At 49.1% G+C, this 25,789-nt stretch overlaps 8 protein-coding genes across 8 annotated transcripts; 3 read left to right on the top strand and 5 right to left on the bottom strand.

The window, feature by feature from the left end:
- Nucleotides 1-1,088: 1,088 nt before the first annotated feature.
- On the bottom strand, nucleotides 1,089-2,928 carry N7458_001169 (uncharacterized protein; the record flags this gene model as incomplete). Its single annotated transcript, XM_056904552.1, has 4 exons — nucleotides 1,089-1,681; nucleotides 1,735-2,355; nucleotides 2,424-2,610; nucleotides 2,662-2,928. The coding sequence occupies 4 exons, from the start codon at nucleotides 2,926-2,928 to the stop codon at nucleotides 1,089-1,091; spliced, it is 1,668 nt and encodes a 555-aa protein (XP_056768659.1).
- A 2,169-nt stretch (nucleotides 2,929-5,097) lies between these two features.
- Nucleotides 5,098-5,894, top strand: N7458_001168 (EGFR-like transmembrane domain-containing protein; the record flags this gene model as incomplete). Its single annotated transcript, XM_056904551.1, has 2 exons — nucleotides 5,098-5,153; nucleotides 5,315-5,894. The coding sequence occupies 2 exons, from the start codon at nucleotides 5,098-5,100 to the stop codon at nucleotides 5,892-5,894; spliced, it is 636 nt and encodes a 211-aa protein (XP_056768658.1).
- Nucleotides 5,895-9,377: 3,483 nt separating this feature from the next.
- Nucleotides 9,378-11,377, bottom strand: N7458_001167 (carboxylesterase; the record flags this gene model as incomplete). The annotated part of the gene is made up of 4 exons (XM_056904550.1): nucleotides 9,378-10,052; nucleotides 10,111-10,769; nucleotides 10,829-11,064; nucleotides 11,139-11,377. 4 exons carry the CDS (start codon nucleotides 11,375-11,377, stop codon nucleotides 9,378-9,380), a joined length of 1,809 nt encoding a protein of 602 aa, XP_056768657.1.
- Nucleotides 11,378-11,818: 441 nt separating this feature from the next.
- N7458_001166 (sugar porter family MFS transporter) lies at nucleotides 11,819-13,588 on the top strand (the record flags this gene model as incomplete). The annotated part of the gene is made up of 5 exons (XM_056904549.1): nucleotides 11,819-11,924; nucleotides 11,980-12,249; nucleotides 12,307-12,762; nucleotides 12,829-13,434; nucleotides 13,509-13,588. The coding sequence occupies 5 exons, from the start codon at nucleotides 11,819-11,821 to the stop codon at nucleotides 13,586-13,588; spliced, it is 1,518 nt and encodes a 505-aa protein (XP_056768656.1).
- Nucleotides 13,589-15,239: 1,651 nt separating this feature from the next.
- N7458_001165 (uncharacterized protein) lies at nucleotides 15,240-16,079 on the bottom strand (the record flags this gene model as incomplete). The annotated part of the gene is made up of 1 exon (XM_056904548.1): nucleotides 15,240-16,079. One exon carries the CDS (start codon nucleotides 16,077-16,079, stop codon nucleotides 15,240-15,242), a length of 840 nt encoding a protein of 279 aa, XP_056768655.1.
- Nucleotides 16,080-17,564: 1,485 nt separating this feature from the next.
- On the bottom strand, nucleotides 17,565-19,906 carry N7458_001164 (glutamate--cysteine ligase; the record flags this gene model as incomplete). Its single annotated transcript, XM_056904547.1, has 7 exons — nucleotides 17,565-18,572; nucleotides 18,627-19,008; nucleotides 19,077-19,337; nucleotides 19,398-19,540; nucleotides 19,612-19,677; nucleotides 19,754-19,826; nucleotides 19,896-19,906. 7 exons carry the CDS (start codon nucleotides 19,904-19,906, stop codon nucleotides 17,565-17,567), a joined length of 1,944 nt encoding a protein of 647 aa, XP_056768654.1.
- Nucleotides 19,907-21,086: 1,180 nt separating this feature from the next.
- On the bottom strand, nucleotides 21,087-21,552 carry N7458_001163 (NADH dehydrogenase [ubiquinone] 1 beta subcomplex subunit 7; the record flags this gene model as incomplete). Its single annotated transcript, XM_056904546.1, has 3 exons — nucleotides 21,087-21,191; nucleotides 21,302-21,423; nucleotides 21,501-21,552. 3 exons carry the CDS (start codon nucleotides 21,550-21,552, stop codon nucleotides 21,087-21,089), a joined length of 279 nt encoding a protein of 92 aa, XP_056768653.1.
- Nucleotides 21,553-21,973: 421 nt separating this feature from the next.
- Nucleotides 21,974-24,251, top strand: N7458_001162 (putative APSES transcription factor; the record flags this gene model as incomplete). Its single annotated transcript, XM_056904545.1, has 3 exons — nucleotides 21,974-22,015; nucleotides 22,131-22,317; nucleotides 22,387-24,251. The coding sequence occupies 3 exons, from the start codon at nucleotides 21,974-21,976 to the stop codon at nucleotides 24,249-24,251; spliced, it is 2,094 nt and encodes a 697-aa protein (XP_056768652.1).
- Nucleotides 24,252-25,789: the final 1,538 nt, after the last annotated feature.

Genomic DNA, 25,789 nt, shown 5'->3' with positions numbered 1-25,789 from the left:
CCGGTTCGGTAAGACTTCGATTTGCGCTAGGGTTATGTTAGCTCCTCCGCGGAGAAGGACTTGAATTCAACACAATCTCGCCATTCCAATTCTAGTTTCATATCTTTCGCATTCAACTTTCTATTTCTAAGTTAGTTAACTAACGTAATTCCCGGCTGAGCGAGACACCCCAAAAAAACACATAGTAAATGCGATAAATTACCCCTTCATATTTGAACAACCATATCTATTTATGATAAGATATTAGAAGTACATAATCTAGACAGTATTTCTAACCTACTAACGAAGTATAGAAAGATTACTGGAAATATTAATAGAGATATATATATTTATGTCCCCTATAACAAGATTACGCCGTATTTTATGGTAAAGCATCGAAATAATCATCTAAATTGCTTAAAACTAAGTTATATTATTTCACATGCTAAGAGAAGCCTATATCCTAATATTCAAGTAAAAATAACTTATTGCTGTTGAGATATGAAGTAGTAATTTATCGCATTTACTATGTGTCATGGGGTGTCTCGCTTGACTGGGTGTCTCGCTCGGCCGGGAATTAGTTACCATAACCTACGTCGCTGTCGTGACTAAGCGTACGGCGTTGGTTCGGCTGCATCGGATGCGGCGGAACGCTCCGGCCAGATCTACTCCGTATGTATCGACGAATGGGCCAATTATGATATAAGGTGATGTCTCGGCGGAGCTTAGATCGATCCGGCCGAGCTTACAAACCCCGGTCGCACACGTGGAGTGTTGTTAATCTACTTTAGGTCAGAGATAGAGCTGCATCACGAGTGACATTCCACAGTTATGATATAATATAGCCGACAGGGGCACAGGGTGATGTGAGACACGTCCGATTAATCAACTTGAGCTCTTGCTAGTACCAGGGCTTTGTCTACACACTGCAACGCCAAGATGTCATCGTCACAAGAGACAGTGGCTTACCACTGAGGTACCACATGGAGGTCGGCGATAAAACCGATCTGGTTGGGGACAACTAGATGACTTTCTCCTACACACATATCACTCAGACAGTACCCTTGTATCTTCGCATGTCGGCTAACTAGACTTCCTGTGAGCCTTATTTATCGCCAGACTGCCTTTGCAATCGAATTGATATAGTCAATCCCTTCTTTGCGCCAGGTATCACCCTCCATATAGCTGGTCGTATTGGCACTGAAGAGCAGATCGACCGGTTTATCCTTTCCATATGCCTGCCAATGAATTGACTTATTCACCACGCCGGAGTTCGGATTCAGGTCGTGAATGAATGAAGCCCACATGCTCGTCATCATGGTACTGAGATCGATATAGGACTGTGGCACACCTGCAAAAGGCTTTCCGTAGTGGTAGCCCAATCCAGCAATGTTGTGGAATACGAAAGAGACTTCTTCGAAATGCGTTGCGCCCACGATGAGCGGGACATCGGCAGAATGTACGTCAAATCGGTAACAGTAGGCCGGCGTTGAGCTCTCGGACCACGCCTCGCATTGTCGGCGTCGATTGGCGTGCATGGTGAAGTCACCTGCGAAGGCACTGGTGCGTCGCCATTCGTAGCCCATTGACGGTACACGTTGGTCGCCAAGGAATGCCGGAATACCCTGTGACGGGTCATCGGGATAGAGTTCTATGACGCGCTTCGCGATGGATGTAGGTAATTGCTTGCCCAATGAGCCGTCTAACTTGACGTTAGCAATGAATAGGAGCAGGGTCTGGATGCGAATAGCCTACCTGTGAGATACTCATACCACTGTTCGGTGGTATTGATTCCCGTCGGTCCGAACGCGGTTCCTTCATCCATGTTCGTTCCAGAGATAATAGGGACCTTGACAAATTCGTGATTGTTCAACTGGACGCTGCCATAATTTCGCATGAAATCCCCATCTACAACAGGCGAGAAGTTGTAGTCGGAGGAGCCGTCGGTCCCGTTCAGAACCGAGTTTAAGGTTTCGAAAGGAACCTCCCGCAAGCATTGTAGTGAGTCCGCTGCGTCGGAGCAGTTGACACTAGCAGCCAGTGTGTCATAAGAGGACTGGTACGTCGTGAAGTTACCGGCATTGGCTGAGATGGATCCTCCGGATTCCATGATACCAGCTCTGAACAGTTTATCATCTCGGCCTCCATATGCGGTCAAGTGATAGCCGACTGACATGCCACCGGCCGACTCGCCCCAGATTGTGACCTTGGTAGGATCACCACCAAAGGCAGCGATATTCTCCTGAATCCAGTGGAGTGCAAGTCTTTGATCTCGTAGGCCGAGATTGGTGTTGCCACTGCCGGACACTTCACTCGAGCTGATAAACCCCCAAGCAGAGAGTCGGTAGTTCAGAGTGACGGCAATGAATGGTTTACCTAGACGCCATTTGAAATCAGCTTTGAGAATTGGAGATGAATAGAGGGATCTTTGTCTGGGTAAATACCAATCTTGTAAGAGTTTGCAACGATAGCAGACATGTTGTACCGCTGATCGTTCCCCGATCCCATGAAGAAGCCACCGCCATGGATCCAGACTCCCACAGGGAGCTTGGAGTTCTCCTTCACAGACGAGTCTCGGATGACGTTTAAGGTAAGACAGGCTTCAGATTGCGGGTACCAAATAGAGTCGGTCTATCATGAAGTGAGATATTGCCAGTCTGTAGGGATAGACAATGGACTTACCCCGTATCCAACACAAATATCTGAGTATTCTTTCGCGTCGCGTGACCCATCCCAACTCTTATTCAGTGATTGCGGCACGGTGAAGCGCAGATTACCCACAGGCTGCTGCGCATAAGGCATACCCAAGAAAAAATCCTGGCCATGACTTGTACTATGCACTCCAGTGTAGGTTCCATTGCGAACAGTGACAGTGGGAGCAGATTTTCCACTGGGAGCTGCATGGGCCACTGCCCACGCAGCGAGAAAGCCAGTCGCGATAGCGAACATTCTAGGAATACTCCCCTGAATATGGACTTACTCGTGGAAGTGCACACAAACTGGCCATTGCCCTCGGGACTAGGGGTCTCATTTTATACTATCTCCGAGAAATCCGGGGATGTTCGACATCATGCGGGGAAGACAAGGGGCCTCACACCTATTTTGTTCACGATCAGCGCTTGCTTCAAACAAGAATGATGCAAGTCGGCCAAATTCTGGACTCCGAGGACGCTCAATATATGCCGTGACGGACTGCCGTGATATAGTTGGAAGGTAATAAGCTTCGGCCTGCGGGACTTTCGGCATCGACATGCCCCCGATGTTCAGGGAAGTATAGAAGAGGAGACATCATTTTTGCACAACAGGTGGCTTGGCCCCGCTCACAGCGGCACAGTAATTAAAATTAGTACCTGCTGGCGGGATGAAGATGCGGAGAACTAATCTGGAAGCCGCTCAGTTCCGGCGGGTGAATGCCCGGATTGGTGATAGGGTTGTATTTCTAGTGGCTGTAAAGTTAGTTGAACACCGAAGTTTATCCGGAGAGGGGTTTCCTGACTTCATCGTGCTCGCCGAGGTACATATTTGGCACTTGTAAAGATTGCCGAGAATAAGCTTTGGTCTTTGATGGCGGTACCGAAGTCAAACGTGAAAATCAAATTAGGATTTGAGAATGTTGTGCTGATGTTTGATAAATTATGGGACGCTGAGAATCCGGGGTAATCGACTATTCAAGGAATTGGCCGACAGGGATTCCTGCGGGCGATGATGACAGCGTCTGACTTGGCTTGCGGGGCGAGAGAACCCCGCGGGGCTTGTTCTCGCATGCATCACGCTGGAATGAGTTCTGAAGCCGGTTTCCTGAGGTGTGCTTGTCGTATTTATTGTGTGTCCTTTCCGACTGGGTCCAAATTTGTACTTTTTGCACCTCCAGATATCTTGGTTTGTGTTGAGGTGAAGAATTTCTTGTTTCCATTTGATTGTCCCGGCTGCTTCATGTAGATATATTGCAATAAATCCAGATAAACATCGCTCGAAACCTCTCTTTGCCTTCTTCTCCGGTGACTTGATACGCCCGTCCAGATTTTTTCAAGCCTTGCAGGTTTGGAGGGGAGCAAAATGAAATCCTTTTGCTATTTCATACTTTCCATACTTCTAAATTGACGGGTCTGCTTCCTGTTTCCCTTACTTCTCATAGGCTCGATGCGAAACTCGCAGGGTCATCGTCCGTCGACGGTTTGAGGGTCAAAATGCAGACCCAGAACAAATTGTAAGTGCCAGGCCGCAACTCTCACTGAGCATACAATGATATGAGACATTTTTCATCGAAGACTGGATGAGATCAGAAAGTGACTGTCTCTCTGACAAGCCTAGCTCGATTTATGGAGAACGGAGAGCGAAAAACACGAAGCTGGCATGTCGTCCGTATAACAATGGCGCCACTTTGCGCGTGGTGTCAAAGAGGACCCGAGGCTTTGCTTGGCCAACTTGATGACGAGCATCTCTCCACTTTGATTGGATCTGGCTTCATGTCTACTTATCAGAGGAAGGGCTTGGTAGAGTGGCCCTGATTCTCCCGTTGGATTCAAGGTTAAGCTTACTCGACCAATCCCACCGTCCATGACACGGGCAAATTCCCTCATCCTGACAAACGTATTTAAGGAATGATCGACAAGGGGACGATCAGGGACGATCAGACGAAAATCGAGTTATCTTTGATTTATGTCCGTATGTGAGAAACTCCACTTTTTCCTTGGAGACTCCCTATTATGAGCTTGGATCGTATGCACTGTCTTTCAAACTCCTGCAATCGCTGCCTGATCAACGAGAGGGACCGTCGAGGTTGACAGAGAAATTAGGCTTTACGAACCCGCCCAAGTGAGCAACATACCGCGAAACCCTGCAGGATAAAGTTGCACATCCTTTACCATAAACAGTAGGGATCGGAGATGAAACGATGCCCTACCATCCAGTTGGGGTGCTATGAGGTTCAGCTCCCAAGATTAAGACGAATGATGAATACGAGGTCTGAGTCCTCCTTCCTCATTCCCCTCCATTGCCCCCTTACACTTGTCTGCAGATGACATAAAGATCATCTGGGAACCACCGCAAGGCAAATCCCCCATAGCTTAATTTTACCGACTTTCCTGTCCATTGTCCCTTTTCCACATTGATTGCCAGATGGACCTAACAGCGATACTTTTAGCGCTACACCTTCTATCCGTGTTGCCATTCGGGTATGCATGGACCTTTGTTTGGCGCAATGCATCAGACAATGCATTCGTGGAACATGACCAGCAGCCAATGTCATGTACGCAGATAAACAATGCACAAGGAGAGCTATTTGAATGGGACTCTGAAGATGGCCCTTTTGCCATCTCTCTGTATGCAAACACAGATTGCTCTGGTCCCCCGGGGGTTATGCGACACACATCTTCAACAAAAACGCCAGCAAGCCGATCCTTTCGTTCAAAGTTGATTCTACCGCTACAACAACTACCTCTGCTTCTTCAACAAGTACCACATTGACGTCAAGCTCCAACACTTCAAGTACTGCTCAAACACCAACAACGGCTACCGCGACTGTGTCCCCCTCCTCGTCGTCTTCTTCTTCGGCTGGCACAGCATTATCTGGTGGAGCAATTGCGGGAATCGTGATTGGGGTTATCGCCGGTGTTGCCATAATTGGAGGACTTTTATTCTTGCTGGGCCGACAAAAGCGCCAAAAACCAGCCCCCGATACCGGTCCAAGTATGGGTTACACAGGTCCGTCGTACAAATCACCTTCCTCACTAGGCCCCGGATTGGCCACTTTGGAGATGCAAAAGCCACCACAAGCTCGTTCTGCGCCAGGTTCAGGTACAAGGCCGGTGCGTGCGGTCGAGCTTCAGGGCGATAACACAGCGGCTGAGCTAAGCAATACCCATGTGGTCAACGAATTGGAAAGTCCTGTCAATATCAAGGTTCCACTGTATTGAGTTTGCAATTGGACAGGAGAGAACAAAGGTTAGGAGTTTGCCTACGCCTTAAACAAAACAAGATTACGCACTATCTAACTCTTTCAATGTATTGTTATACCCAAGCGAAAGCCCCAAATTTGAACATTATCTGACTTTTCTTCCTGGAAGACATTAAGTACCCTACTGATGCGATGGTAGAGTCGCTGAAGGATGGATTTAAGTGGCCTTACTACCTTCGTGAAATATGCTATACAAAGTGAAGAGCCAGCAGACATTGCGTTCTTTGTTACAGGCTTGCGCGGTATGGAAGGGAGAATGATCCTACAGAAGGCAGACATAGGTCAGTAAACCACAAGCCCCGAACCGACATGGTTTGATAGATGGACAACGTATCTAAAACGGTTATTGAACGGGGTTTCAAATGGGGTCTCAGAGGAATTTCTCTTGTTGCTTGCTATGGACTGACTACACGTAAATTTGCCTACTTGATTTGCTCTGACGGGTAGGGCTTTCCTTTCGGATGGGCCGCCGCTTTTAGGACAGGCCCAAAGTCAGACTCGTGAGTAGAACTCAGACTCAGCGACCCGTTCAAGAGACTATTATGACTGACCAGAGGGCACTCCAAATGTTCGGTAAGTGTGATCAGATAGCTCATTCATTTGATCTATTAATAAGATGTAGGTAGTTATTGTTTGCCATTTTGGCCAGACATATAACCAAGGTTATTCATATCCTCCAGACCCCGTAGAACTTGGCTTCCTACATATCCATTAATCCAACGGATTTCCTTTTATATCTCTCGTGTCCCACTCAACTCTTCTTATCTATTAACCTTGAGTGACGGTTTGCAACCTTACTGGCTCTCCTTACCTCTTTAACTTAGGCCGTGCCAGAATGCTGAGTAAGCATTTTTGGACTGGCAGAAACTGGGCATATCAAGGTCAGGCGGACGCGTAAGCGGTACCTACACTTTGCGTCAAAATGGTTAGCACTGTGCTTGTCGCTCACCTGATTATTATTTGCGCGGAGCGATGATGACTCTCCTGCGCTATCAATTTCAGTTCAGTCATAAGGTTCCTCGCTCGCTCCGCGCCTTTCCATTTTAAAACCCTTCTTTTTAGCGAGAAATGGAAATACCGAAAGGGATCGCCTGTGATCAGTGCCATCGCCATAAATTGAAATGTACTCCTCAGTTGCAGGGATGCATGCGTTGCAACAGTATGTGCCTCTCATACCTACGTAGCGATTGTTTTCTCACCCTTTTTAGGATTAAGTATTCAATGTACCTCAAATCGACTGATTAAAAAGCGCGGCAGGAAGGCAAACCGAGCTATCTTCGGCAATTCCCCTGAGAGTAGACCGGTAGGGTGCCAGATAACCCTGGACCCTCTTCTGTATGGAGGCTAAATCTGAGTGTAGGATACGATTGATTATCCGGTTCTAGACTGTCTTCGAGATCTCTCCATCATTGAGCCAGATGGAGAACAGCCAAAGTAAGGAACTAACAATCCAAAGGAAGATCTGAAGCAATCAAATATATGCTGACCATAAAATCCAGCCCTTCTACAGCGCGCCTCACACGATATGACGCCTGCCGTCTTTTGGAAAACTTTTATGATTCACCGAATCAAGAATTCCATACTGCCCTCATACGGAGAGACAGACTACTAAATCACGAAGTCCCTCGTCCTACACAACCAATGCTGCTTCTATCCATTTTATGTACGTCTCCTTTCTCTTCTGTAGCGACAGAGAGTCAAAATTCCATTGAATAAATAATCACACGTCATCATAGGTGTTGCGTGTTTCATGCCACTGGCTGCTGGAGCACCCATTGTATCAGGAAAGAGTACGAGGGAGCATACAACCCTGGGACGTTACTTGTTCCACAAACTCGTCTCTCATTTTCAATCCAAGAGATTTCCGGAAATCACTTATACTTTAGATGAGGGTTTGACAGTCTTCATTATGGCGACTATTTCTCCGAGTGAGCAGTCGGTAGAGTCGAGTCTACACTACTGGCTCTCCCTTCTCAAGTTCATTGTACAAGAATTACAGCTGTACAGGGATGAACCAAGTCTACCCGAAGACGAAAAAGAGGAAAGAAGGAGGCATGAGCTCTTCCGAGTCGCTTTGGATTGTGTCCACGCTAATCATGTTTTCCGGGCAGACTGTGGTGGGCAACGTACATAATTGACCGACATACGGCATTGTCCTTCAATGCACGGCCACAGTTCGCTGACACAGAATGTTCTCTTCTCCCAATTCCATGCCCAGATGAGGCCCGGAGGCAACTGGACTCCATTCTGGATTGTTCTAATCATGAAGCGAAGGAGACCAACTGTCTCAGCTATCGTGTGTCCAGTCTAGATATGTTTGGTATTTTCTTGCCGCTGTCGAGGTACGACTTTGCAAAATTCCTCATTTCACAATTGACATTCAAGCTTACCTTGATAGGATTCTGGGCGAGATCCTGGAACATCAATTCCTCTGCGAACATCCAACCTTCAACAAGAGGAAAGAATTTCTGGATGAGATTCGCAAAAATATCATTGAACATCTAGGCCAATGGTTCTCTTCGTTCTCATCCCTTGTGGGTGAAGATTTTTGCACGATTGCTGATGCAGAGTGCAAATCGTCCCGACCACCGGGGACCCCTACAGCCGCATATTATGGCATGCACATGTACCATTGCATGTTTATTCTACTATATGGCCCGATGGATCTAGTACAAATGCACCACGACCTTGAATGGCAACTCTCTTCAGATTTCCTCATTGCAGGTGAACACGCCGTTGCATGCGCAAATGCAAGCATCACGCATCAACAATACCGCTAGCTAATTTGAAGAACAGCTAACAAGGTGAATGATATCAGGTGGCACATCACATACTCGAGGCTGATCCTCAATTATGCTTGATGTATAGATTCTTCGGGACGTACTTCCTGCAGTCCTCTTTCATCTTTCTGATTCTTGCACAAAAGCTGGGTCGACAGTCTGATGATTTGATTTTGAGCAATTGCTTCATCAACTTGCAGGTATTGGACATATTTGTAGCCTCTACAAATATGGACTATCAGCGGACCTTCGCCAAGGTGCTTCGCCGGGCTTTGTCCCATAATATGGGCCTGAGCTCCTCATCGGAACGTCATCAAATTTTGCCAGACTTGGACCCAGAAATGCTTGCTTATCGGTGGACCCCAGGTCATAGAGGCTTATGGGTATGCTCGCCAGCATCTGAATGAATTATTTAATTGTACAGAATTCCGTCAATTCAGTAATTCTCTGTATGACCATCGCAAATACCTCCCTTGATAACCTAAGCGTGAGTCTTGTGACTGTCCAACGAGCTAAAGTTCTGCCTGTGAGGGTATACTGCCTATTCTAATTTTCTGCTTCCGCACTTTTTCTTGCTCATTTTTCTTCCGCAACAAACCTCCCTTGTATTGCGATGACATTGCAACCTTACGATTTGGCCATCTGCATAGCATAATAACAGTCTAGAGTACATGCCCACTACCTGTCAGCGCTTGGATAGCCTGCTGCGCAGCAAGGGTATAGCTGTCCAAGACATCGAGTCTAGCCTTCCTCTCAGCAAAGTCTCGGTCCAACGCCATGGAAACGGTCGAAACCATTCTATCAACATCGTAGATAGTGGCAAGACCATACTGATCCCCGGTGGAGGGAGCCGCAATGAACCTTATCCAGTCAGCCTGAATGCGCTCCACCAGGGAAGCATGTGTGACAACTGATGCCGGCAGGATTTTATCGGCATCACGCAATGCTTCCGCAAAGCAGTCAAATATGTATATGAGATCCACACAATGGTGAGCCTTTGCGTAGTTGATACCCGGGAACGGGTTACCAAACTGTACTCGGTATGATTGCACGGCTGTTGGGCGAGCACTTGTACCTTCCGCTATGTGCTTTGTCTTTGACAGATCCCAACTCATCAACTCTTCCCGGGCTAGCTGTATGGGATTCCCAAACTGCATGTCTGATAAAAATTGAAGAATCCCATCGTGAAGCCGGGCCACTGAAATATTTGGTTCCAAGCCATAGGCCCGATACAATCTGTCCAAAAATTCAGTAGACTTAACTTTGGACGCGAGCCGCCCATTGAGCTGCTCAAAGCTTTCAATATCCGAAACTTGAGAGAAATGAATGGATCCCTTCTCAAGCATATAATCATTAGTCTTAGCTCCAGCAATACAGACTGCTCAGTTGACTGACCTCAAGATCCGTATCCCCAATGAGCACAGAAATGACCGCGGAACTCTCAGTGTTCCGAACACTTCTCACTCGCTCTTCCTTGCCAGCCAAGTGGATATTCCAACGACCGTTTGATCTTTCTGAGATGGTGAGCTCGTCTACCACGAGTGGACAAACCTCCCAGCTCAGTTGTTGGTGTGTTTGGAGAATCTTTTCTATCGGGACTGTGGCCATGAACTTCATTCGAGAGACAAAGTCATCACTGGGAGCCCCGATTCGTTGGCAAAAGGTAGTCCACCGTCGATCTGCAGCCTCCATGCTGATAGGTCCAAGTACGCCAACGGCACCAGACTGGATAATTGCGCGCTGAACCAAGGGCTCACCCTCGCCTAATATCGCTTCCAGAATATGGGCATGTGAAGAGCTTCCTCCAGCAGACTGACCGCCGACGGTGACTTGGGTTGCATCGCCACCGAACCCACCGATGTTCTGCTGTATCCAGCGAAGAGCAGTGCGCTGGTCTCCCAGACCAAAATTGCATCCCTTCAGTCGGCCGTCCGATTGGGCTTGGATAATCTCCGATGAAGCAGCGAAGCCGAACATGTTCAGACGATAATTAATGGTAGCAACAATTATTGGAGTGCCCAACTGCACGGACCTTTTCACCAAGCGGGCAGGATCTGCCAAAAGTTCAGTATTCTGGGGTTTCCTGTTCGGAATCAAAGCCTCAGCTACTCACCCCACATGGGATCGGTCCCGGCGCCGAAGCTGTAAGCTCCGCCATGGATGTATACAAAAACCGGCAGCTTCACATATTCCGGAGTACATCCGGCCGCAATGAGCGCGGATGCACTTGGCCTTGTGATAAACAAGTTGAGACAGTCAAACTCTGATTCCGTGACATCACCAGGGAACTCGAGATGGGACTGATAGAACTCGCTATTGTTGGGCTCTTGCGGCTGTGGGCACCGAGGGCTGTTAGCGAGTGTACGGTTAGTTGGCTTGCTGCTTTACAGTGAAATTGTATCAATTCCTACGAAGGCACGTACCCATTTTGAGTGGCATAGAAGACGTCTTCGGGTAAACGGTCGCGCAGAAGCGCGTGCTGCCACCTTGCGGGAACTGTTGCGTAAGGAATGCCCCTGAATTCCTCGATTCCGGGGACAAGTGAGTGTCTCCCGACCACGCATTGTTCGTAAGAAGGGATCGTTCGGGTGGGAAGTACGACTTGGGGCAAATCGCCGTCAAGGTTCGTCGCCACGCGTGGCTGACCTTCTGGAGCAGCCATGGCTTGGGTCTCACGGAGGAGCTATGTGGTTGTGAGTCAAACTCATCTCTGCGGCGCAGGCAAATAATTTATAGACGGGGCAGGCCACCCAAGATCAGCTCGGAGATACTTTAATCACAGGAACAGATCCAGAATTGCACGTTTCATTCATCAATAGCCAATCGGCTAAAGAAACGAAACACTCATTGGCACTAAAAATCGGTCCGTCGAACTCTAATCGGCGAATTTGGTGTGGGGGAGTCGGCGAATTTCCAAGCGGCTACAAATTTACCCCGGATCCAGGATTCAACCTGGAGTCGCACACTCACGAATATAAAAAGGCCTCCGCATTGGAGCAAAATGGCTCCCGGTTTCACCTCATCATCAGCAACACCTTTGAATTGACCTTCCGTCCCCTCCTGCACTCAACCTAGCTTGTTACCTCGGGATTTGATGGCTCAAATGTCAGCGGTCGCCGCTGCCCGCGCTGAATGGCGTGCTATCGGGATTTGCCTGTTCATTACAATCGCGGCCTTCCAATTTGGATTTGACTCTTCTTACTACTCCGGTATGTCCCAGACGGGAAGGCCTGTTAGGGCGATTACTCACTGATTTTCGTCTAGGTATTCTGGCTATGGAGCCTTTCATCAAGGCTTATGGTCACTACGACACGACGACGGGCGGTTATGTCCTCAGCTCAAGCATGCAATCCCTGACTACCAGCATCATCAATGCCGGCGAGTTTGTTGGTGCTATCTCATCCTTCTTGATAGACAACAAATTCGGTCGTCGTGGAGGACTGTTCGTGTCAAGCGCTTTCGTGGTCATAGGCGCGATCTTCCAGGTCGCTGCTGATAATTTGGGCTTGTTGATTACTGGAAGGCTGCTGCTAGGTGGGTTGATTCTCTTGTGGTTGATTAAAAAACAAGCCAGCTAATGCATTCCCACAGGCTATGCGGTGGGGCTGATCTCTTGTCTGGTACCTTTGTACGTCGCAGACTGTGCCCCAGCCCAATTCCGCGGTGCCCTCGTGTCTCTGTATCAGTTCAATATCGGCCTTGGACTGTTGCTCGGAGTGATTGTGGATAACTCCACCAAAGATCGCAACGACAGCGGGGCGTACCGCATTCCAATGGCAGTGCAGCTTATCTTCCCGGTCATTTTGGTTCCAGGCCTGCTCACTTTTGCCCCAGAGTCCCCACGGTGGCTGTTATCCCAAGGGAAGGTTGAAAAAGCAAAGGAATCTCTTCTACGGCTGCGTGGTGATCGTCCGGACATCATTGAATATGAGATGACGTACCTGACTGGGCTTGTCGAAGAAGAGCAGCGGGCCGAGGGCTTCTGGAAAGACTTGCTGAAGTGGAACATGGACGGTCGCAAAGCCTATCTTGGAATCGCGCTTCAAGGTAAGTAGAATAATATCACTTCTTGCCTTCGCTAAAGCTGCATCTTGCTAATTTTACAGAATATAGCGTGGCAACAGGGCTCTGGTATCAATTTCATCACAAGTTACGGCATTGTTTTCTTCAGTGCCATTGGAATGACAAACTCCTTCCTAATCCAGTTAGGTCTCTACTTGGTTGCAATGCCAGCCGTGTGGCTCAACCAGTACTGTGTGGAGCGCTACGGTCGTCGGTCCATGATACTCTTATCATGCAGCATGGTTGCTATCGTGTTGCTAATCGTGGGAGGAGCTGGAACCGCGCCCGCCAAGTCTTTAGCATTGGATCGAACCATTGTGGGCATGGTCTATATCTTTATGGTAGTCTTTAATCTCGCCCTAGGACCTGCTGTCTGGGTTGTGACTTCGGAGATCTCCACCGGCCCAAACCGTGGCAAACTTATGGCGACATCGACTGCGACCAACTGGTTTTGCAGTTGGATGGTCACGTTCACCTTCCCGTACCTGTTCAACGCGGATGCTGCTGGCCTCAGTGCTCGAGTTGGATTCATTTATGGTTGCCTGATGATTGCAGCAGCAGTCTGGGTATTTTTCTTCCTCCCGGAAACATCCGGGAGGACGCTCGAAGAGATCCAAATTCTCTTTCAAAACGGTGTGCCAGCTCGCCAATTCAAGTGTGAGTGTCGACAAAATATTTACCGCCCTTCACGTTATGTAGATGAGAAAAAGGCTAATTACAAGATTTCATAGCTTATGAAATCGAGTCACCAGTATCAAGTACATTGGAAGAGAAGGGAATGGCCTATGTTACCGAAGTCGATCGTGTATAGCGGAATTCTTTTCCGACGTTGTCCGACACTATAGATTTGACAAACATGGTGACCGGAGTGAGAGATCCGGCGAGATCACTCGGGCTCCTCCTTTGTTCTTTGATGATATAGTGTGCCGGCTTCTTGGAGTTTGAACTATGTTTATGGAAGCCTTTTCTTTCTTCGCCGTTTGCTTTGAATAATCACTGATTCATAAAATATTGAACCAATGAATGAACCAGACGAAGAAGATAATTGATTTTCTGCACGTCTCATGGCTCTCTTTCTGAAAGGGATGCCTAGAAGCATGTGAAATTACACTAGGCACTGAGTTGTTACCTGTTTACTGATACAGAAGTCCGTAGAAGCAGTGATTCTCGAATCATAGTGCACTACTAAGTGAATCTGACTTGTTCGGCGAGCAAAGCCTTGAGGATTCGAGCACTGAAACGGAAAAGAGAGGCCAGGATCTGACGTGCAAAACTAGATAGATAGTTATAGGTTTTCGACGATCACGTCATCGTGATTAGACATCTTAGAATATACTTCGCACTATGCCATGAGGTACTGCTCAATCTACCAATCCTCTTCTCGCAAAGGACTGACTCGAAGCCCGAAATTGTGTAGACTTTCGATGGGTACTCTCCACCTAGGATTGCAGCCGACCGACAGAGGTGATCAGAAATATGTTTTTTGATCTAATGAAGATCGAACATGGTTGCAAAAAGAACTTTTCGGCGATAACCTCCCGCGCTTGCAGAAGCTCAAAAAAAACTTTATGACCCGAAGAACATGTTTCAAAAGTGGCATAATCTATTCTTTCCTTGGAGTTCACGTTGATGCGTTGGTGGCACTGCGCTTTGTGGGAGAACATAATGAAATTACTGTATATCCAGTGAAATGATCTACATATTGAAATTTCTAGTCATCCTTTCCAAGTTGTGCGTCAATTTAGAAATTTAGAAATTAATGAGAAAACATTACTCAAGCCTCTTTAAGCTTGTAAGAATCTGGGTTCACTTTCGTATTGCCCAGTGAAAGGGAAAACAACGCTAACAATTCAGGATTGTTCTCCTCTCTACGTGGGGAGCCGACATCAAGCGGAGCTCCGGCTATTCTTACACTTGAGCAAATATTGTGTAGTTGCCGATTTATATCAACAAGGCAATAGTATGATTCATTATTTTTCGGAGGTTTCTCGGTCAAGTTAGACCTCGAGTCATTCAAGAGGGTTGCGGGCATCTTGAAGACGTATATGCGCATTTCCCTCACTGAACTCGAACTCGACTTATTTTCTTTTTCGCCGTCCCTGAAGTTTCAATAGTCGAAGCAGTTCGCTATAAAGCGCGTGGAAATCACTCATGTTGACCACGGCAAAAACCATTGCTAAGTCACCAGCCGGAAATAAAAGATTTTCGTTAAAGGCAGAAGAAATTCAAAATCACTCCTTAATTCTAGCATGTATTGTAGTTATGCTATCATATTATGGCGCTTCAACTTCAAATTAATGAAAAATGTAATAAAGGGGTATCAATCTGAACGAAGAAAAAGAGCTTCGACCAGTATCCCAACTCATACCCCAAAGATAATAATATGCACAAAGACAGTGATTAATGTCGATGTCCAACATTCTGACACAACAAGAACATAAAATTAATGAAAGAAATTATATTTACATGGCAGCGATAGCAAACAAGGCAAAGATTCCACCCATTCCCAGGGAAACGCCCATGGGAGTGGAGATACCCGCTGCAGTATTTCCATGAACAGTTGCTCCGGAACTGGGTGCTCCAGAACTGCTCGATGAGCCGGAGTTACTGGATGATCCAGAGTTGCCAGAAGAGCCCAAGGAAGATGTGCTACTTGTCTGAGAGGGCACTGCGCTGGAGGTCGTGGAAGATGTAGTGTCGAGACTACCACCTGATCCGGAACCGGATAGAGAGTTTGACGTTGAGCTGGAGGGGCCGGCAGCGGTGGTGGCAGAGGAGCCAGAAGATCCAGAGCCAGAGCCCGAACCGGAGCTACCAGAAGGGCAGGAGGTAGTTGGGTCGCTAGGGTTATAGCATGTAAACCCATCAGAGCATTCCAAGTATCCTGCACCAAAGCAGCCCGCACAGGTCTTGCCGTAGCAATAGTCACTGCTGGAGCCAGAAGTTGAGCCGGAAGAGCTGGAGCCAGAAGAGCTTGAGCTGGAAGAACTGGAGCCTGAAGAGCTGGAACCGGAAGAGGCTGAGCATGAAGTGGTTGGATCGCTGGGGTTATAGCATGTCACACCATCAGGGCAGTCAACGTATCCAGCACCAAAGCAGCTGACGCAGGTGACAAAACGACCGGAGCAGAAGTCAGAGCCACCGGCAGAACCCTGACGGGCCACGAGGTGGTTGTCGGAAGTCAGGCCTTTGAACAGGGTCTTATCGTTGGTAGGCAAGTTCCCCTTCTGGTAGTTCTTCTGGCCGGAAACAACCGTCGCGGCAGAGAGTGCAAAGAGAAGTGAAAGTTCGGTAAAACGCATTTTCGCTGTTGAAAGGGCTTCGGTTGAAAGAAAGTTTGTTGCAAACGATTGAGGATACGAGCAAGCTTGCTCGATATGTACTGGCGCAGGAAAGACGATTCACAAGTGTGCCGAGGGAACTGGAGAAGGTCAGATCAGTGAGTGTCTCACAGAGAGGGAGTTGCGAGAGCCGGTATATAACAGTTTTCCTGCTGGATAATCTTTTTTTCATCGCTCCTTTCCGTCAATACGAGCTGACCTGGTCAGGGACGTGAGGGCGTTCCTTATTCGTTCCTGAACGGACCCTTGTTCAAAAGAGGAAAAAAACCCTGCATAGAACCAGGCAAATCAAGACATTACTGCACAGCCGCGGCTAGCTAAGGGCAGGAGCTAAGGAAGAGATGAGATGTCTCCACACACTAGCTGATGATATACGACCCGCCAAGATGCTTGGCTCCGTATTTAAACTCTCGTAGTGGCCTTTGGACCCTTGAAGGGATGAGGCTATTTCGTATTAGGCAAAGTCACCTCGTGTTGAGGAAGCCAATTTAGTCAAAGCTGCGATCTCTGTCGAATCATCTCCATATGACCCTTGAGGCTTCAACCCACCCGCACAGCGCCTCCAATTAAGCGATATGATGATTATGGCGCTGGAGGCGAACGGGGCACGGATCGCGGGTGTTTGGATACCACCAAGCACGAACTCAGGGACAGACGAGAACAGGTACCGCATGGGGGATGACCAAGGTCAAAACATTATTGTTATGTTAAAAGGAAGAAGTGGGTGAAACTGGTTCATAAGCGACCGCTTCGCCAATATTGGATTCGACGACTTTTGAGACCAAGGTGGTTCCTCCGGCAAGTGCTAGGCTAGCACAGGAGTCAAATCCCTCGCCTATCCGATCTGCCCTCCTTAGCTCTCGATTTGATGAATCAGGAAATCCACTTCCACTGCGGTGCGTTAAACTATTTTAAAGATTACTTCCGATGGCGAGTTAGCCAATTAGCGGCAGAGAACCTACAGAAGATCTAGTCTAAGGGTATTCACCTGCATCGAGGATACGCGTGGAAAATCGGGTCCTGCTTCGCGGCTGAGAAACTTGAACTTAATAGTAAATAGACTCCATGGCATGAACTGTTCGATTGTTGATGCTAGGGCTTTCGTAATTGGGTAGATATGGTGAGCGTGTTGCTTTTTATTGATGTACCTGGTATCCGGTTAGTGACCCCTACGATTAGGTTATGCCCAGGAAGCAAATCAGAGAGCTTCTAGTATATATGGATGATCACTGATCAAATTGGGGCGCTCAGAGGCGTGCTCAGCTCGACTCAGTGAGCAAAAGCGGCGAGAGTCTGAGCACTAAAACAGACAAAGGAGAGCTAAGCCATAGCATGGGAAATCGAATACCGAGGTAAAAAGACGAATCTCATCTCTCTAATGTTACCGCCAGAAGGACTCCTCTAGGCTGTCTATCAGCCCTATGGATAAATGCAAAATGCTTCTGTCTAATTCTTTCTGCCCCGCAGAAGCTCCCAACCAATGCTGCCATTTTTGCCTTCCTTGGCAGTCACCTCCTCAACTGCTTTGACGAGATCGTAGGTGATTTCTTCAGAAACAACGCTGTCATGCTTATAACTCGGGTGCTTGGCCACGAACTCGCGGATCCACTTGGCTCCAGTCCACAGGGTACCGTCAGCACGTTTGCGAATTAGGTCCAGGTAGCTGGCAAGGAAGCACCGTGTCTCGACATCGACGTTGACGCTGTTGAGATATGACTCCACCAGGGGGATCAGACCCGGGAATCCGTCCGGGCAGCCATTCACAATCTCAGCAATGGTCATCAACTCATACTCTGTTTCGACTGGGCCAAGAGGCGGCGATGGCGGAGGTGTGTTGACTGCTGACGAGGTAGCGGAAGAGAAGGTGCTACCATGAGTGGAGTGCTGTGTAGCGTGCCTGGGGGCCCGACGGCCAAATGGATCCTTGCGGAAGTAGAATTTGCTGTCAAGTACAGCGTTGCGGGTATGAGCCGTCTGCATGTTCTCGGTTGTGCGTGCAATGGGTATATATAAGTTGAGGTCGAAGCTCAGAATAGCACGAGTAATGAGGACAATGAAGATGCTGAACGCTGCGTTTTCGAAGTCGGTGATTTGGATTTCCATGGATCGGAACTCGACACGCCACCCGATGTCGTCCTTGTCGGATGGTGGCGGCTTGAATCGAATGTGTTGCCAATTAGTAGACTGGAGGTTCTCAAAATGGTCTCCCTTATTCAAGTCGAGTTCTTTCAGGTCCTCGGAGAAGATGACCAGTGGGTCGCGAATGAAGAGGTGTGCAAAGTGGGTAGCAAGCATAGCATCCATGCCTTCCTCTATTAATCGGTTCTTAATATCCTCGTCAACGACGAGGTCAGGGTCCAGGTACTCCTTGCGCAACCGAGGGTCTTGGGAGATATAAGTGGAATTAGAAGCATATCGAGACTTGGGAATTCTCCATCGATCATTTTTAAGAGGCTAGGTTGGAGTCAGCGAGGAATCACAAAGAATAGGACGGCTTAGATCACTCACAGCTTCACCAAGCTCTTCAGGGGTTCTGTCATCCACTGCCGCGCCAATCTGGTTCCAGCGCACATCTGTGTCGACGAGGAATCCCTTGTAGATGGGCGTAGCGGCAGTAAGAGCTAGAAGAATTGGCCCAAGAGGACTCAATTGATCATAAAGCTTCCGACCTTCAGTCATATTCTTGGCCTGGAAGGTGATTTGCAAACAACAGCTGCCCATACCAAAGGCCATTGCGTCCATATAAACATGATCGTCTTTGGCGGCACCATTGCGAACGTCGGCATCCTCGGGCCACTGGTGAAGATCGTAGTTGACAGTAGGATCTTTGAAAGGAGAAGGAGTATTCTGATCCTTGAAGACCGGCACATTCAGCTCAACCTTGCGACCTCTGCGTGAGCGAATATTGGCCGCCAGAGTCGGGAACCGGATGTGTGGATTGGCGATTTGATCCGGTACGAATTGTGAGCGCAGTGCAGGACCAGATGGGGGTAGTAAGGCTGGATATAATCGTCCTTCGTCCCCAATCGCGGGAAGGTCGTCAGGGTGATGGGGGATTCATTCGGGGCCATGTGTGCCTTTGCGACTTCTCGTCTCCACTTCATGTTAGACTCGACCTTCAGCAGGTCCTTGAACCCAATACCCCAAGGTTCGCCAGGGGTGGCTTCCAGCATAAAACGTCCGAACTCGGGGTGGAAGTGCGGAGGTTTCTCTCCCACGCTGATAGAAAATGTGAGAATGTGAATCCCACTTCTTTGTTCATGACCTGGCCAGACTTACTGGTCTCCATGTTCACCATTGGTATCGGAGCCTGCCTTCCAAAGAGCCTCATCCCGAGCGAGAGACTCCAGGATGTCGGCCTGGGCGAGAGATAAACGGGCCTTCTTGGCTTGATCATCGAGTGCTACCACGAGGTATTCGACCTATCGTATTCAAGAGATGAAATGTAAGCTTCTCTGAGATATGCGCCGAGTTGAAAATCGAGCTAACCTACCTCATCGCCCCAAAGTAGAGCATCTCGCTCTTTACCCTTGGCTCGTCGCCAATTCGCCAGAAGTTGCTATGCAATGCGTCAGCTCTTGCGCACGACCGATGTACTGATCAGTTACGATCGGATACCGATGCTCTTCGCATACCTCAATTCCCCACTGTCGCACTTGATGCGCTTTTTTCTTGGCTTCCGGCCACTCCAAAGCGGTTCCCAGCGCTCTTGAGAAGGCAAGTTAGAAATGCTTATTTCAGGGTTGACAATTTTCACGTCATCGAAGAAACACCTACAGAAGACCCATTGTGCTGGTATGGCAGTGCAAATCGACGTGAAGCAGTCCAACAGTCCAACAACTCGAATCACGGAAATGCGGGTAAAGATGGCAACGAGGGATTCTTGATCAGAGACCGAGGTCAAGAGGAGCCCGCGGGCAAGATGAAATGAGGCCAGCCGTGGAAGGATCCGAATAGAGATTCTAAGGAGAAAAGAAACGGCGCATATTCCCCTCGTTCTGCCCGATTCTTTAGAGTTCTTGCATGAAGAGGGGAATTTTCAGACGCCGCAATGCTTCCCGGCGGGGCTCAACCTGCAGATTACGGCGATAACGGCGGGAAGATTTCTAAGCAGTCAGGTGATGGTTCCGCGGTTTGTGGTCCTTGGACGGGGAGTACGAAGTATAGATTCTATTTTGCTCAAAATTATAATCAGACCATGAAGAATTCCATTCAAATATATTCTCCCTTTAAGAGCTTGATGCAACATAACCCTAGTCGGAAATCCTGCGGCCAGGACCCGGCGCATAGCGCGCCACGCTATTTTCCAGTCACACCATCAGTCCCTATCGGAGGCATGTCCCGAATGTCCAACAATGTGCATGTATTCCCCGCAGAAAAGCTCGCATGGATCTGTAAGCCACGCAAGATGCCAATAATACGAGGGAGGAGAAAGGCCACGATAGTATCCGATTCGGAGAGTCTGCAAAGCCCGGAAAATCTGCTGACAAATAGGAAGATGATTGATCGACAAACTAACTACAGTATGTGCCACGACCCGTATAATTAGAAACCCAACACAGACCCATCGACATATGGCCCGCGGAAGAAATTAGCTCTACTCGCTACTCTGATCACATAAAAGAATTATGTCAAGCCTCCAGGGTACGATTTTGACCAATCGGCTGTGAGACAATCCCGTCTTCTTCGTTGGGCACTTGCAGGGAGCCCCCCAACTGTATCATCCAGCTTTCCGTCTCACCAGCAGGACTGGGAGTAGGAAATGCTCCGATATCAACGAGTAAAGATCGCAGTGGGCAGCCACGGTGATCTGCTAGAGCAAAGGAAAAGGCTAGCCAAAGTTCCCCGGGGGGTCCCAACGCCATACAAGGCGGTTCATGAGCAGTCTCGGTATATCCTCTATGTACATAACCTGCTGCTTTTCCAGCAGTCCTGACCGTGCAAACACATATCACGAAATTGACAAACTTAGTTGCTGCGAGCGCCGTCCTTGGAGGCGCGGAGCTCGTCCATCTTAGCCACACGCTTCTTGAACTCCTCGTATTGGCACTTCTCGTACGAGTGTCGCTCGTCCTGAATGAAAGAGAAAAAGATATTAATCAGTGCGCAATTCATCACGTGCGACCTATGCAGGGGAAGAGGGAAGACCGGCAGAAACGCGCTGATTCGGGGTAAATGCGTACCTCGCACTTCCAGGGAAGGTAGTATTCGGCTTGCCGGCAGCGGTTCAGCGGGATGAGGAGGTGTGCGCAGGAGTCGCGATATTGCATAGGGAGACGGGCCTCCGACATTTCCTTGCGGGTAGCTGGACAGCATCAAGTTAGCTTCAGGTCATCAAGATCCAGGGTGGATGATTGGCTCAATTGAACCGGGCAATCGTACCCGAGGTCTCCCCAAGACCCACGGCGTTCTTGACCGACTCGACGACAGTCATTTTGCAGGTATTCGGGGGGCAAAAACGGTGGGGAGGAGGAAGGACAGGGCGAAGACGGCGAAGGTAGGCGGTTTGCAGCGTTTCGCTATGTTCCCTTTGCTTCCCGATCCAAGTCACATGACCGAAACTCTAGTGCTCTATGTCACGTGATTCTCTGCCGAAAGCAGTTTAGTCTCCAAAATCCACTTAACGCGGTCTCATCGCGTCTCATCGCGTAACTGCGATGCCACCCTAGCTCCACCCAGCAAATCGTGTCGCTACACCTTCGGACCGGCTTTGAGTGCGTGCAATGTGTCGACAGTTGATTCATTCCTGATTCAATCGACTTGTGGATCTTTAAGGCGGTTTCGGGCGCCTACGTGCGTGCCACAGTCGCTGCTCGGAAACGTACTGGTTCGCCGCGACTCGGCAACAACTCACTATGGCGGGAATGGAGTCTATCTATTCTGCCACCTACAGCAGTGTGCGTATCTCATCGGAGATTCTCCCTCGTTCGCTATCATCTTTTTTCCGGAAAAACGGATCTTGCACAGTGCCTGTTTGCCTCGGTCGTTGCTAACGTGCGTCGCCCCTTCCAGGTCCCGGTGTACGAGTTCAAAATCGACGGCGATAGTGTAATGCGACGGAGAGGAGATGACTGGGTCAACGCAACACACATCTTGAAAGCAGCTGGCTTTGACAAGCCTGCGAGAACCCGAATTCTCGAACGTGAAGTGCAGAAGGGCTTGCATGAGAAAGTGCAAGGTGGTTACGGTAAATACCAGGGTATGTGACAGCGTGTGGACTCGACAGAGGAAGCGAAAATCTTGTAGCTGACAAGACGGCCTGCTATAGGAACATGGATCCCGCTGCCAGAGGGTCGCATGCTTGCGGAGCGAAACAACATCTTTACCAAACTAGCTCCTATCTTCGAGTATGTCGCTGGAGAACGCAGTCCTCCACCGGCTCCGAAACACAGCTCAGCATCTTCGAAGCCTCGAGCCCCTCGAAAATCTACCAACCGCGCTCCAGCTCCTGCAGAGGTTTTGAATGTCGTCCAGCCTCAGCGGAGTATGGGCCCTCCGAGTCTTCCTCATGAACAATATGAGATGGGCGCTGGATTCGATGACACTGAGTCAATTGAGCAAGCGACTATTGAATCATCCTCCATGGTTGCAGATGAAGACATGGCTCAGATGTCGCAGCATACAGGCCGCAAGCGCAAGCGCGGTGTGAATGAGCCGGCCGTAATGTCGATTACGGAGCAGGAGCATATCATTTATGGTGACCAACTCCTAGACTATTTCATGACGGTGGGCGATGCCTCACAGGCAACACACATTCAACCTCCAGAACCACCTGCCCACTTCCAAGTTGACCGCGCTATCGACGACTCGGGTAACACCGCTCTGCACTGGGCTTGCTCGATGGGTGATCTGGAGATCATTCAGGATCTCCTTCGCCGAGGGGCCGACATCAAGGCTCTGTCGGTCCACGAAGAAACCCCGCTTGTGAGAGCTGTTCTGTTCACGAACAACTATGAGAAGCGAACGTTCCCTGCTGTGTTAGATTTGCTTCTGGATACCATCTCGTTTAGGGACTGGTTCGGTGCGACTTTGTTCCACCACATTGCGGAGACCACCAGAAGTAAGGGCAAGTGGAAGAGCTCAAGGTATTACTGTGAGGTTACCCTTGACAAGCTGTGCAAATCATGTTCGCAGGACGAGATCGATCTACTGTTGTCTTGTCAGGACGACAATGGTGACACCGCTGCCTTGGTAGCTGCACGCAACGGCGCTTTTCGTCTAGTGAACATGCTCCTCACCCACTGTCCCCGTGCCGGCGACCTCATGAACAAGAAGGGAGAGACAGCCAGCAGCATTATCCAACGCTTCACCCAACGCTCACAACACGCAGAGCATGATATCCCACCAGCCCCGTCCTCCGTCACTATGGCCAACGATCAGGCCGACGCCCTCGGGCGCGATCTGATGCCTTCAGACCATCAATCTCTTGCTCCACCTGTCGACTCCACCGTCACTTCGGAGCTTCTCTCCAAGATCGGAACCATCATGTCTGAAGCCAATAAGAAACTTGCGGTGACTTACGGCAATTCCAAGCTCAACCAGCAAGACTCCAACGACGTGGCGAACCCGGAAGCTCTCTACGAACAATTGGAGTCAGACCGGCAGAAAATCCAAAAACAAGTGGCTGCCTTCAACGTCAAGGAGTCCGAGCTCGAGCGCAGCGAGAATCAGTTCAGCCGCTACGAGAAGGTACGGACCAACTACGAATCTCTCCTCGAGAAACTACAACATGCTCGCCTTTCATCTCAGTTGAATAACGGTGTCTCCTTCGAGGCTTCGAAACCTGAGCCATCGTCTCTCATCCAGGAGGAGCTAATGGAACGCTTCAACTTGGCACGCGCTCTGGTCACCGCGCAGAACACGCGTCGCGGCGTGGTTAAGGATCTCGCACAGCAAACTGCCGATGCTGGTGTGAGTACCAAGTTCGATGTTCACCGAAAGCTTGTGGCACTGGCAACTGGTCTCAAGGAAGAGGAGCTTGACCCCATGGCAGCTGAGCTGGCGGAGACATTGGAGTTTGATCGCATGAACGGCAAAGGCCCATCTCCCGAGCTGGAGAGTAAACAACTGCCGCCTCAGAACGGCGCGGTCACCATTCCCCCTCGGGTTGGTGCTCCAGTCATGGATGCCTAATTGATCTCGGTCATTGGCTTCTGTTCTGTATCCGTAACGACTTTCATTATTTTTCTTCGACTTCTGGCATACCAGTCTCTCTGCTAGAGACCAAGGCTCCGTGGCCAGCAGATACCCCAACGTTTCTCTTCCGTGTCTTGTCTATGTTTTCACTATTCTCCTTGCCCACTAAACCGCTTCCCTCATGGGAGGATAAGGTCTTGTACCATTTCTGAAATGACTGCATATTGTTTGACTCGCAAAATGTCGATGATGGCTGCTACTTCCCGACAAGGGTGTTTCTTGTTTCTTGTCTGTATAGACAGTTTTTTGTGTACATAGGAAACCAACCAATCACTCTGTGCGAGCAGCCATCGTCATGCGAATACACTCCGTAGTCGAGAATGCATATCCCAATCTCCACCTGTTAGTACTCCGGAGGCAATTGGAAGCACCCTTCACGCTAAGGCCTGTGCAAAATGCAAATCCCCCGCTGCCGATCTCTGCAAGACATTATTTCCATACAGTTGCATTCTGTAAGGTCGAGGCCCCGCGGAAACTACGACTTCATGCGTCGAATAATAATCCAAGAGACAACGGCATAGCTATCGAGAAATATAGTTCATAATATATTCGGAGAGATGTCTCTAACAAAAGCTGAAGGACCTCACACTAGAGCTTTTCTCCGGATGTACATATTCAGAGACTTCTAACTAGAAGTACGACTGGACAAATCTGCTGGGTTAGCAGAATCAGGAATCATTCCCTCAATGCTCAGCTCATGAATGTGGCGAGCGTGTGACCCATGTAAGATGCCAATGCTCGCTAATCGATATATCTCGACGGGAACCATTCCTTCTGACATGATTGGCAGAGCAGGACACTGTCCTACTCGTCGCAAGCGAACCCCTCAGCTACCAAGTCAAGTCTTCCGTCCTGTGGGTCATGCAAGTCACTCGATCATTCAGCCCTGGCGAAAGGCTTATGTACATCTTGCGAATTGCCACGGAGAGCCTCACCAACGGGGACGAGTTGTACCTATTGGCTGACACCGGGAGTTTGGCAGCAGCGCCAGGCGGCTCTAGGGGCGCTGTGAGACGCCGAGAGCAAGTTTGACTGGATGTTGTTGTGATTGACTGGGCGACGCTAGTGGGCGTCTCCCGACCAATGGATGGGCCCGAGATGTGATGAGGCCAGAACCTTTTGCAGCGGTCGGGCGCTGAGACCACCCCATTGGTGCGTTTGGGGGGCGGAACAGCTTGTTCTTTGTTCGACTGTCCCCGCTCGAATGGCAGGCAGTGACTGCTCGCGTACAAGTGGAGCTAGAGGAGAATTGGATTGTACTGAAGACCCGTCATGTCTGACTGAGAGACGAACGGAGGACTGTATAGGAGTAGAAAAGAGCATGGACAAACCGACACTAGGCCTAGCCAGAATAGAAATATGGGCCAATCATGTGCTTACACTAGTCCCGATTCGGTCTAGCGGAGATCCGTACCTGACAACCACTGATTAATGCCTCAGGCCCAAAGGCTTCAAGGCACAAACCCTCTCTCCCC

The sequence above is a fragment of the Penicillium daleae genome (assembly GCF_028827525.1).
Source record: "Penicillium daleae strain IBT 16125 chromosome Unknown utg000002l_segment0_segment0, whole genome shotgun sequence".
Taxonomy (NCBI): Eukaryota; Fungi; Ascomycota; class Eurotiomycetes; order Eurotiales; family Aspergillaceae; genus Penicillium; species Penicillium daleae.
Note: the sequence above shows the minus strand (reverse complement) of the source record. Positions and strands in the feature narration are given on the sequence as shown.